The sequence below is a fragment of the Caretta caretta genome, chromosome 4 (assembly GCF_965140235.1).
Source record: "Caretta caretta isolate rCarCar2 chromosome 4, rCarCar1.hap1, whole genome shotgun sequence".
Classification (NCBI taxonomy): Eukaryota; Metazoa; Chordata; order Testudines; family Cheloniidae; genus Caretta; species Caretta caretta.
The window spans coordinates 117,060,787-117,073,741 of NC_134209.1; the positions used below are offsets into that span (position 1 = coordinate 117,060,787).

Genomic DNA, 12,955 nt, shown 5'->3' on the forward strand with positions numbered 1-12,955 from the left:
ACTGTATCATAATACAAATACATAGGCAACCTTAATTCTGGCATTTCCTAACTTTTGAGTGTTTGACTTTGTGATCTTAATTATTGTCTTCTAATTTACTTTTTGTGTACATATGTAATATACATAAATTAAGCTCATATAGATTTGCTTTTTTGGTATACTACATACAACAATCAACACTACTCTTCATATTATCTCTTACAATACTTTTACTTTACCTCGTATGTATGATTTGGGTGGAGTAGCGCTATTGTAAGAAAAGTGCTCCAATACTGATGTATCTCGGGAAAAACAGAGTAATACCTGCAGAAAGCGAAGTAAAAAAAAATCAGCTGACTTGCTTGATGAACAAAACAGTGTCAAACACACAATTATGCACTGACAGTTGTTTCATTTTAAGATCTTCTGTATCTAATACTATAGAGTTAATAGCAAAAAAACCTCTTACGAGACTATTTTAATTTTTGAAACACATTATGATCCAAGATTTCTACGTTTGTATTTTCAGACCAGTCTATGCCGAGGTGTGTATGTAAACCATTTGTGTATGCAGTTATATGTATGCATGTAACTGACCACTTACATGCCTAGCAGGCAATTTCAATACCCAGTTACCATGATTGACAGCCATCATACTAACTCCATAAACAAACAAAGCATGTGCATTTTTGTGTATGTGCAGTTCTAAAATTGCCTGGTGCCTAACATTCTCCATCAGACACAGAGCCTTTACAGAATATCTTGATAGTATATATTCTCAACATTTACTTCATTGTGAAACAACACAATGGGAAAATACCAGATTAGGAAGACAGCATTATATCAGCCTCCATCAAAAAGCATATTTAGTGTTAAATAGTTTAGGATAAGAACACAAATATATCTGTATATGGGAGATCGTTCTAGATTCTGAAGAAGGATATCACCTATAAGAAAAGAGGCTAGCACATTGTGAGCAATCCTGGAATAGCTATAACAATAATAAAAGATGAAGTATATGCATCTGAAGTTATGGGAACATTGTGTCATATTAAATTATATGATATTTGAAGATCTGAATGTTATCATGCAGTCAAAGACTGAACCACAACAAACATACACAAGGTGGCAGAATTAAAGTTGAGTCTGCTGTTTCCTGACCTGGGTGCTTATCTCCGCAACTTTAAACATTCTTTAATATAGTTTTTAATAGGGAATATTTTAAATCTGGACTACAATTTTTAAAAAAATCAAAACTGTTTTAAATGCTCTAGTGCTGTTTCACTACATATTTTCTGTTTCATAAAATAAACTGTTTTTTCTTTGAATAAATGATCGTGAATAGTTTTCAAATAATAAATTGGTCAAAAACAAACATGCAAAATTGTGACTTTTGTAAACCACTTGCACTTCTATTTGAAAACAGATAATATTCTTTTTGTGATAACATTTTACCTTTTTTGAATCCCAACAATTTCTCATATTTAAACATCTTTTTTAAAAATAAACAATCTTAAATAAACACTCTAAATTAAATACTGTTACTGAATAACTCACAATCATCTTCAAATTGTAACAATACACAGGCAAAGTTAATACTCAGTATATGTTAACTGATGTGGGAGAGTCTAATCGAAAAAGGAAATAAACAATGTTCCCCAGTAGGACAAAGAATCTAACATTTATCTGCAGCCCTCTCTTAGGAATTCTGGTGTCTGGAAGTTTTTAAAATCAAGACTGGATATCTTTCTAAAAAGTACGCAATAGCTCAAATGAAGTTGTTGCTTGATATAGAAATTACTAGGTGAGGTACTTTGGGCTGTGTTCTGCAGGGAATCAGACCAGATGATCATAATGGCCCCTTCTGGGCTTAAAATCTATTAATCCTATGTCTCATAAAGAAGAGAAATAAAACCAAAAGAAAACCATCATAACACAAGCTATTTTTAAAGTATACAAATATTTGACAAACTAACAAGGTGTTTATACTATTAGTCCAAAATTAAGAAGAAAATTAACCACTAAATTCAAAGGATAAACTTAAAGTAATAAAATCATGGGGCATGTGATAAAGAAGAATTTTACAATCGATATCAGTGGACCTCAATTATAACGTATGAGAGTTATAAAGTGGTAAAAATGTAATATAGAAATCACACTCATGCAAATAACTGAAAATGAGCAACTTTATCTCACTGTATTCTTCACACAAAGGATTAAATAGGACTAGGGGTCTACCAAATTCGTGGCCGTGAAAATCATGTCATGGACTGTGAAATCTGGTCTCCCTCAGGAAATTGGTCTTCGGCCACCCAGTTCTGAAGACAGAGCGGACAGCGATGGCTGCTGGCCAGGCACCCAGCTCTGAAGGCAGCACCACCGCCAACAGCAGCGCAGAAGTAATATGCAATCCTGCACTTCTGCGCTGCTGCTGGTGGTGGCACTGCCTTCAGAGCTGGGCGCCTGGCCAGCAGCCGCCGCTCTCCGGCCATCCAGATCTGAAAGCAGAGCAGAGAGCAGCTTCTCCCATGGCCCAGCTTGAGGCAGCGCCACCACCAACAGCAGCAGAGAAGTAAGGATGGCAATACTGTGACCCCTAAATAGGCTTGCCACCCCCTTTTGAGTCAGGATCCCCAGTTTGAGAAATGCTGCAGAGAAATCACATTTTTCATAAGCTGGTCACAGCATAAATAGCAAAATGTCTATTTATGCTGTTACCAACCTGCAAAAAATGTATGATTGTGCCACAATTTAAGTAGACCCCTATTTATAAATAAATAAGAACCAATGGTACAACTCAATATTATTAATTATTATTATTTAATCTTGTCATTATCATAAGCCCAGATGCTCCAGACAGGATCAGGGCCCCACTCTGGGTGCCATACAAACCTAAGAGGTAGACATCATCCTTTCCCCAAAGAGCTTGCAATCTAAGTAGCAATAACTAATTCTGCCAAAAAACGAAGGACTAGACAGACAACTGATTTCTATATCCCTTTTAAGCTATAATTTTCAGTGTTCAAATTCTCTTACTTAACCAACATTTTCCCCCTCACTTATCATTTGGAATCAGCAAATAATATGCCATAACAGAGTGATTCCTAAATTGTGGTCTGTGGAGCCCCTTCTTCGTGGTCTGCAGAATGAAACAATTTGAGAAGTAGTTGAAGCTGAAGATTAGGTAGGGAATGAAGGTTGTCTTTAGGAGATATACTTCTTTTACAAACCATTTTGCAGAATGGAATAAAGTACTAAACGGAATTAGACACAAGGAGTGATCAGAAGTTTAGGGTTGTTTTTCAAATCTCAGAACCAAATTTAGCTCTGCACTTTTAAAAAAAGCACACATGGATTTAGCTAGGTGACCGTTGTTGAAGTCATTGGGGATTATGTTGCTAAAATCCAATACTTTTTGATGTTTTTGTTTCTTTGAATTCCTACACTCACATTCATCTTTATAACTCAAGACTTAAAATGTTGAAAGGAAACAAAAATAAAACCTTCAAATGTGGCTATGTACTGAGAAATGACTATGCAAAAATGTCATCAGATTTAGCAAATTTGCTGTCCTATGTTCCGGAGTGACATAAGCTTCCCAGCACTGATAGAGACAAGTTTTTATTTCTGTCATCACTGTAGAGCCAATACAAAAATTATTCTTTCTTCTTCATGACTGTCAGATAACTAACATATTTATTGACCCAAAAGAACAGTTTGATTTCAGCTCCCAAGCTGAGATGCTCAGACTGACAGAAAATTTATCTTCCGACTCCTAAACAGAGAAAAATATACATAGAAGTATTTGAGACTGAATAAATATGGATACCTGGGGTGTAATTTTTATGAAGTCTCTTTTCAGAGTATGAATCATATTTTAATTAAGATATATTTTTATTTGAAAACTGTAATTGTACTTTTAATTGAGATGAAATAGAGATATAATTTCAAATGGGCACCTAAAAGAAATGCGTAAAGTTATATATATCCACAAACACACACAGATATATTTGAATAAATATATTTAATTACAAATGTATACATTTTCTATGTATGGGAACAAGCAGCATTAAGAACAATTTCTTGGTTAATTTTTCCTCCAGACCGTAAGCTCAGACTTGCATAGGGCACACTAACTTCAAAAAGGCACACATGTAGTTTCACATAGCTATAAAAAACAAAATTAAACAAGCCCACCCTAACAGCTGTGACTAATCAAGCTGAAAGTGCTTTGAAAATGGTAAGTTTGCTCCATGACATTTATGTTGACACTGCAATCAAATACACATTAGGAAATTCATGAATGTAATCTCCTTCCATTTAAAAAGATTTAAAGGGAAGTAATGTAGATAATTCAATATAAATTAACTAGAAATTATTTGCTAGAAATAATGTTAGAAATGATGAAAATGACATTGCTGCATCCACACAATACTATATTTATAATTACTATGTTTTTTATTTTTAAAATATTTAACCAAATCATTAGCCATTACAGTAAGCCATTGTCAAGCAACATTTTTATATTTAAACTAAGATTTTCACTTGTCTCCTCAAGACTTAGTCAATTTCTGTGAGTCCCTCAACTCTAGTTTTTTTGTTGTTTTTTTAAACTAACTTATGACTACTGGAAAAATAAAGAACCAGCTGACTTCATCCCTTTTACGTTATTGTATTGAAAAAACAAATAGGTAGAATCATTTCCAATTTGGTGGCCTCTTTGTCTCCTCCAATAGACTCCTATCCAAGTGTCTTGCTCAGCTTCTACACTAGTCTTGTTCAAATTCAAAAATATTCTATTTGATAATGCAAGGGACTTCAGAAAGTCAAGGGCATTGACACAGGAGAGTGAGTGACCCTCGTCTTCCTATAGCATAAAGGTTATTTTATATAACCTACATTCAGAAAGTGATATTATTTATTCTTTGTATTGCAGTAGAACCTACAGCCCTCAATTAGGAGCCCCATTATGTTAGGTGCAGTTAGTTCAAACATGTACCAAAACAAAATTCCTGCCCCAAAGGTGTTACAATCCAACAAACTCATACTTTCATCTTTTCTAAAGCAGAACTAGCTACTTACCTGATATAAATAATCCTCAAATACAAAATAGTAGTCATCGTTGCTCGCTGTCAGCTTTACATCCTACAATTAAAAAAAATAGTTTGTCGCTGAAAGATAATTTTTTCATTTGGGTGATGTCTGCAGAATCTAGGCCCAGGATAGTGGTTAAAGACATTGTTTCAGCATTAATGAGTTTCCTTTCACTTATCAGTTGATGTCATACACAGACTTCATATTTATAATTACAACACACAAACACTACAATAGTTTGATTACAATCATATTCTAGACTAAAACTTGGAGACCAAAAACTCTCCCCATGGTGTTTATTCAGACCAGCATCAAACAAAAAGCATCCTTGAGTCGTCACTAACTACCCACCCCAAACACCAGCAGTTTAGGGCTCAATCCTGCAGACAAGTCCTCCGTGTTCTTGTGGGGTTTTTAAATAATGACTAGATTCTACAATTGTCATTAATGCTAAAAGAAGGTTACTTACTTGTAACGGGAATTCTTCAAGATGGACTCCATACATTCACACGCAGGGGATGCATTGGCTGGTGCAGCTTGGACTGTGGAAACTTCTCACAGCAGTGCCTGTTAGGGGGCTCAAACATCCCTACTGCTGCTCTTGCCCCTCCCCTCAGTGTTTGTGAACGTTCTGAGAGGCTATAAAAGGGGGCACGGTGTCCCCTGTCTCAGTTCCTTCTAGTCCACCACAGAGTCAATATTTCATTAGCAATCTGAAGAAGAGGGGAAGGTGGGCAGGGAGTGGGAATGTGTAGAGTCCCTCTCGAAGAATTCCAGTTACAAGTAAGTAATCTCCATTTCTTCTTCAAGTGTCCTCTGCATATACCGAGTCATGGGATAGTTTGGCAAGCAGCACCCCACGACTGGATGGTGGGATTCAGTATCCTAACTGAATAAGGATTGTAGTATGGCCCTACCGAACTGTGCATCCAATCTAGATGCTGGATCTAATAAACAGTATTTGGCAAAGGTGTGGCTCAAGCCTCAAAGTAGCAGCCTTACATATTTCAACAATCAGAACATTTCTGGACATGCTAGAGAGGTAACCACTGTGCTAGTCAAGTATGTTTATAAAGGATGTGTGCCATCCCTGTGTGGCCTCTTGTGTCCATGCGCAGCAGTGCGGGTCACCCTGCCTTAATTTCCCAGATCGGGTTGTCAAATTCATTGGGTTGCATTAAACAGCGTCCCCACCCACCCCTGGCCCGGCACACCTTCTGAGGGTCTGATTTATTAACAGAAAGTTCAGCAGACACTCAAGAAAGGCTTTCATCCAGGCTTCTTAGCAGGGAGGCAAACTTCATCTGAGTTTATCAGTCCCACCTGAGTCTAGCAATCCCATGCCCAGGCCCATTACCTGCAAGGCACTCTGTATGATTCCTTCCCTGTAACTAAGGCCTCTGCAGGGCTTTTGTGTTGAATGCAGCTCCTCACGGGCTGGGCCTTCTGCAGCTATCTGGGAAGTCCCTCTCCTTCTCCTGAGGATTCTATTGCTGTGTTCCCTGGGAGCACCTCTCCCTCACAAGCCTCCTAGCAGCACCCTCCTCCAACTGAGCGTTGGTAGCTATTTATCAGATCCAGGTGTTTGTTAGCTAATTAGCTGCTAACTAGCTACCTGGGCACTTAGCTACTGACAAGTGGCTGACATGGGCTCGTTTTCCTTTATGAAGTTCATCACAGGTAGACTGGTCCTGACATCCTTTAAAAAGGGCCCAGATACCCCATGACAGTGTCCTAACTTCTGCAGAAGGAGGATCTGATGCAACTGTATATCCCTGTTCTTACAGTTGTCAGCATAAGAAATAAAAATTTTAGGAGACTTTTGAAGCTCTCTCATCCTATTCAGATAGTAAGCTAAAATATGTAGTTTGGATTCTTTTTATAAGCATGAGAGCTTGGAAAGGCAACCAGCAATTAACTGATATGAAATCCAGACACCACTTTTGAAAGGATTCAAGGATGAGGTTTAAGGACAATTTTATCTATGTAAAGAACAGTGAATGGTCAGGTCAGCCATAAGAGCATGCAACTCACTCACTCACCTTGCTGATGTAAAGACTATTATAAAAGCTGCTTAAATAAACATATGAAATAAAGAACAATCCACCCTTGGTTCAAAAGTAGGATTCATGAGCTGGGTGAAGACCAAATTAATTTCCTATGATGAATTTGGGTCTTTCACTGGTGGGTACATATTAACTGAAACTTTCATAAATATTTTAACTGTGTCATGTGCAAAGACAGATTTATCATCTATAGTACATGATGCGCTGCTATTGCTGTTTAAGTGTAGTGTAAGAGAGGTCTAGAGTCTTTACATGCAGTAAATATTAATACACTAAACTGTTGCCCACACAGAAACTACACACTTGTCAGGTCATGAATTTATACCACCTAAACTCCACACTTTCTGGTTGATTGCTTCCTGGAAATAACCTTCTAAAGTGCAAGATTTTTTGTCAAGGTCCATTAAAGTCCTACAACCCATGGCAGCTAGATGTAGAGAAAGAGGACTGGGAGATGAACCTTCACCTCCTCTTGTGAAAACAGCTTTTGCTGCCATCACTGGCAGAAAGTTGTAAACCCCCTCAAAGAAGTGAAGAAAGTCCATATACCACCGTTGTCTCAGCCAGGTAGAATTTATTAGAATTACTCTGGCCCCATTGTGCTTTATCTTTATGACCCGCTGTATAAGAGGAAAAGGAGGAAGCAAATAACAGGCCCATCCCCCAATTCAGAAGACAAGCATCCAATGTGAACAGATTGTCTCTGTCCATTCTGAGCAGAAACAAGGGTATTTCGTATTCTGGCTCATGACGGAGAGATCTACTTCCAGAAACCACCAGATATTGAATATGTCCTGAATTACTGAATCCTTAAACAGAACATTCATGCAACTGCCTCACAGCACTGATCTATTATGTAGCTGTAGTTGCCGCCTAAGTTCAGGGCAATTGGGTAGATATTGTAGTGGATACAGCAGGCCCATAGCTAGACTGCCTCCTTGCACAGCTGAGACGAGTGAGCTCCTCCCTTCTCATTGCTGTTTTCTTGTCTGTGACAATTTGCACTACTTTGTTCTGGATGCGAGACAGAAAAAATTTGAGAGCTAGACAGATGCACTCCTCTCCAGTTTACCTATAAATCTATTTTTTCCATGACTCCAATTGTCCTGAATTAACAGATTGTGAAGGTGCGCTGCCCATCTACTCTTAGACTCATCCGACATGACTGTCAATGATGGAGTTAGGAAAACTGAATGATTCCCTTTCAGAATATTCTCTTAGAGTATCCACCATGACAAAGATGAAAGAATGTCTTTCAGGAAAGACAACACTCTGAACATAGGGCATGTCTACAGAGCAGCTAGGAGTCTGATTTCCAGCACAGGTACACAGATATACACTAACTCTGCCAGAGCTAGCGCACTAAAAATAACAGCATGATTATGGTGGAAGGACAGCGACTTGTGCTAGCTTCCCAAGTATGTACCCGGGGGTCAGGCAGGATAGTCATATCTAAAACTGGGAGACGCACCTTACTCTGAATTAGAACCGAAAAATATCAAAAACTAGGTGAGAAGTCTCCTCTAAAGCAACTCTCAGGAGCATTAATATTGTAACCATTCTACCCATGAGATAATTAAATTGCAAATCCTCTGAAGGTGAAGAGACTGCAGCATTACGAACATTCGCATCAGGAGAAGAATCATTCTCAAGCTCTGGGTATAACTGCTGATATTCCATTTGAACTACAGGCTTCTCTTCTTCAGATAAAGCATCCAACACTATAGTGGGAAAGTGCTCTCTTTAAGTAGATATAAAAACTGGATCCAAGAGTCTCGGATCTGAGGTGTGAGCCTTTTCCTATCTCTAGTCCGAGATGAGTGCCTATGCTGGTAAGGCTGAACGTCTCTGTGATGCCTAGGCAATGGGCAATATGGCCACACCACACAAGGTGGCACTTGACAATTCTGCCACTTGCCACTTAACCCAACTATGGCAACATCTCATAGGACAAGATGTCCCACACAGGTTATATCTAGTTGTATAGTCAGGTTTTTGTGACTGAAAGCTCAGATGAACATCAGTAACTCTAATGTGATCCAATTCTTCAGAGAGTGGATCTGATCTCAGATCTGACAATCACACTATTGGCAAAATAACTGATCCTGGCATCTATTCTAAACAATGAAGTGTAATGGCGGGAAGGGGAACCTGGCTGATCTTAGGGAAGTGGCCAGGGAATACCAAGATAGATCCCTCTATCTCTTCCTCTCATCTGGTGTAGAATGATGACACAGTAGATTTCTTCTTCTCTCCCATAAGAGATGAATCATTCAGATCTGAGAAACACTCCAACTGAAGCTCTGTGCACCTGAGCCATAGGAACCAGATGTACTGGGAACAAGAGCTACAGAGGTTTTTTCAGATCTGATGCAACCTTCTGAACTGAGGAGAGATCCTTTGGGAGAGGTTTTCTCCATTATGGATCATTTGTTCTCTTTGGCTTCAGAACAGTTAAGCTCTGATCTTGCTCAGAGAGACCTGAGGAATCCCCCAGCATGTAGCTTTGTCTCAGCCTTTGGAGCATGCTTAGCCTTGACACTGTCTTTCTTGGAGCCAAGATTATCAGATCTGATGTGGCTTGGCTCTCATGTCAGAGGCCACAACCAATCAAGGTTTTAAGTGCTTCAAAGCTGGATCCAATTATTTGGATACTGATAATGCAACAGCCTTGGAACCAGAGCCCAGCTCAGAGACCAGTGCCTTTTGCGCTGCAAGGTCTGGTAGGTTCTAGGCATTATATTAGTTTCCTGTCCTTAAGTCTGGATTCTTTAGCAGAGTTGGAGCAGAAAGACTTTGCAGCCAGTGCTTCTTGTGACAGTAAGGCTTGTAGCCTATTCTGCTGCTCCTTACGTGCTCACAGGGTACTGAAGTTTGAGTATCTTGAAGAAGAGTGGCCTTTATCCAGGCATGCCATTTAAACATCTAGTGCAAGCATGGATGGATGCTGGAAAGACCACATGATCTCTCTCTCTCTCTCTCTCACACACACACACACTTAACATCCGGTTATTTCAGCTTTGGATTCATCATGGAACCAGAAGTCAGAATTGAAGAGCTAACTAAATATATCCCCTAACTAACACTAACCGTACTAACGCTCAAGCTAGACTAGACTAAGGTACAAAAATCTTATTGAGAAAAGGATCTCGATTCAAAGCATCCAAAGAGGTTCACATCTACCTCCTCCCGCAGTTGGAAGGAAATGAGGAAGCATAGAGCACCACACCCCCTTTTGTAGTCTCACCCTCAGAACATTCAGAAACACTGAGGGAGGGATTAGAGGAAGATGCAAACACTCCAAAGAGCACTGCGACAAGAAGTTTCCACCATCTAGTCTGCAACAGCCAGCACATCCCATGAATGGGAATATGTAGAGGACACTCAAAGATGAGCATGCTTTATTCCAATGCTCCATGTAACCAGAACATTTGTGTTTTCTTTATACAGAGTTATTGTTTTGATCAGTAAATACTCACTATTTAATGAATTACTCACTTTGTAAATCAGGCTGTCCACTAAAAGATCATGCTGAATCACATTGGACTTAAGCTGTTCGTAGTACAAAATGTCCTAAAATGAAATAAATATTATTAATCATTCTTCAACCTGAAATAAAACCCCGATTTATACTTATATAAGTAAAATAAATGCTGACAGCTACATAGGAGGGCATATTACTGAAAAGAAGGAAAAATTATTTAAAAAAAAGAGAGATCCATATTGCCTGTAAATACCATTTGAAATATCCTTTCCCCTACTGTCAAGAGATACATTCCATTGTTCATCCTAAGTTTCCTCCATAAAACAAGTAAAAAAAACTGGGGAAGATGCATGAGGATCCACATAATACAATATCATGGCTTAGTTGTATGTTAGATGACACAAAAAATGAGAATGAAGGGAAGAGTTTGGACAAAATTGGAATATCTCAGTCTTCCAAACTTTTGCTCTCTCTAGAGCCAAGCCTGCTTGAAAGTTCTGAAAGAACTGTTCCGATTCTTCTCTCCAGCACCTTCTATTTTCATGCACTTCTGTTTTCATGGGTTCCATCAAATCTTGTTTAATATTAGTGACGTTAATATCAGTATGTAATTAGAACTAAGCCAGTCAGGCCTTTGGATACAATATGAATATCCAAATATTTAAACCCACAAAAAGCCAGCCTAAATAGTAGAAATGTCAAAAGGAGATCACGGAAGGAGTACATTGAGGAAAGGTTTAGACTTTTCCCAAGTTCATCTTAAATCACCTGGTCACTCCCTAAACATCTGTGGAGAATATACTTTCAAAGAGGAAGTGTCCTGGAAGGAAACACTCTTCTGTTTTTGCCCATGCTGCCCCCTATGAGTGGGAGGAGCTCCCTGCAAAAATCCACAAAACCACTTTCTCCTCTTTCAGTTCCCTACTTAAAACTTACCTCTGCCATGATGTCTACAAGTGAACATGGCTTTACACAGTTTTACAAGGATTTTTTAAAAATCCAGCTGCCCTCAACCCCTTCCCTTCCACCGAACCCTTCTAACTTCAGTGGGACTCCAGAGGATACATTCGAACAGCTTGAACGATAAAGACCCTAGACAGCATTCACTGGCTGATTTCTTGTAAGTGCTGCAGCAGAAGTGGTTCTTTCAAGCGAGGGACTTGAAAAGTGAATGGGTAGTGGCCTTACGGGTAAGTTTGCAAAGGGCAGCATGCAAGAAAATAAGGAGATGGTGGTTGTTCTTTTCACATGAGTATTAACATGGGGTGGGAAGAATACCATGCTCAATTAAATCAATTCTGTAAACTCAGGGACCAATTACAATTAGTAAACTCTGAAACTAGGAAAAACACCGTGTCTATTTCATGTTAACTGAAAATAGCTCAGGGGAAAATATATTTTCATTTTTCTTTCCAATAAAGGGCAAATAAAGGTAATAAATCAGAATTTTGTTAAATATTTCCTTTAAACAAGTTCAGACATAAAATATTCACAAAATATAAATGATTCAGGATATGTACTAATTGGGCTTTAAAAAAAAAAAAGGTTTTGGACAAAAGTTTTAATATTCATGTTTAAAGCCACTATTTTGAAGCAGGGTTCAGAGTAGCAGCCGTGTTAGTCTGTATCCGCAAAAAGAAAAGGAGTACTTGTGGCACCTTAGAAACTAACAAATTTATTTGAGCATAAGCTTTCGTGAGCCACAGTTCACTTCATCGGATGCATTCAGTGGAAAATACAGTGGGAAGATTTATATACACAGAGAACATGAAACAATGGGTGTTGTTATACACACTGTAAGGAGAGTGATCACTTAAGATGAGCTAATCCCAGCAGGAGAGCGGGGGTGGGGGGTGGAGGTGGAGGGAAAGAAAACCTTTTGTAGTGATAATCAAGGTGGGCCATTTCCAGCAGTAGACAAGAACGTCTAAGGAACAGTAGTGGGGTGGGGGGAATAAACATGGGGAAATAGTTTTACTTTTTGTAATGACCCATCCACTCCCAGTCTCTATTCAAGCCTAAGTTAATTGTATCCAGTTTGCAAATTAATTCCATTTCAGCAGTCTCTCATTGGAGTCTGTTTTCACACCCCTGGATCCCCGACCTGGGGTATTCTATCTGCTACCCAAGATCCATAAACCTGGAAATCCTGGACGCCCCATCATCTCAGGCATTGACACCCTGACAGAAGGATTGTCTGGCTATGTAGACTCCCTCCTCAGGCCCTATGCTACCAGCACTCCCAGCCATCTTAGAGACACCACTGGCTTCCTGAGGAAACTACAATCCATTGGTGATCTTCCTGAAAACACCACCCTGGCCACTATAGATG

General features: G+C 39.0%; 1 protein-coding gene across 4 annotated transcripts in view; it reads right to left on the bottom strand.

Annotated features, from left to right (window-relative positions):
- Nucleotides 1–12,955, bottom strand: part of TBC1D19 (TBC1 domain family member 19) — a 124,969-nt gene that overhangs the window by 41,690 nt on the left and 70,324 nt on the right. For all 4 annotated transcript variants that reach the window (XR_012668194.1, XM_048848674.2, XM_048848673.2 and 1 more), the window contains 3 exons: nucleotides 10,638–10,712; nucleotides 5,062–5,124; nucleotides 219–303 (listed from right to left, as the gene is read on the bottom strand). Coding sequence is in view for 3 of the 4 variants with exons in the window: in XM_048848674.2 (XP_048704631.1) it covers nucleotides 219–303; nucleotides 5,062–5,124; nucleotides 10,638–10,712 (223 nt within the window). In the remaining variant the exon portion in view is untranslated. The remainder of the gene's footprint in view (nucleotides 1–218; nucleotides 304–5,061; nucleotides 5,125–10,637; nucleotides 10,713–12,955) is intronic.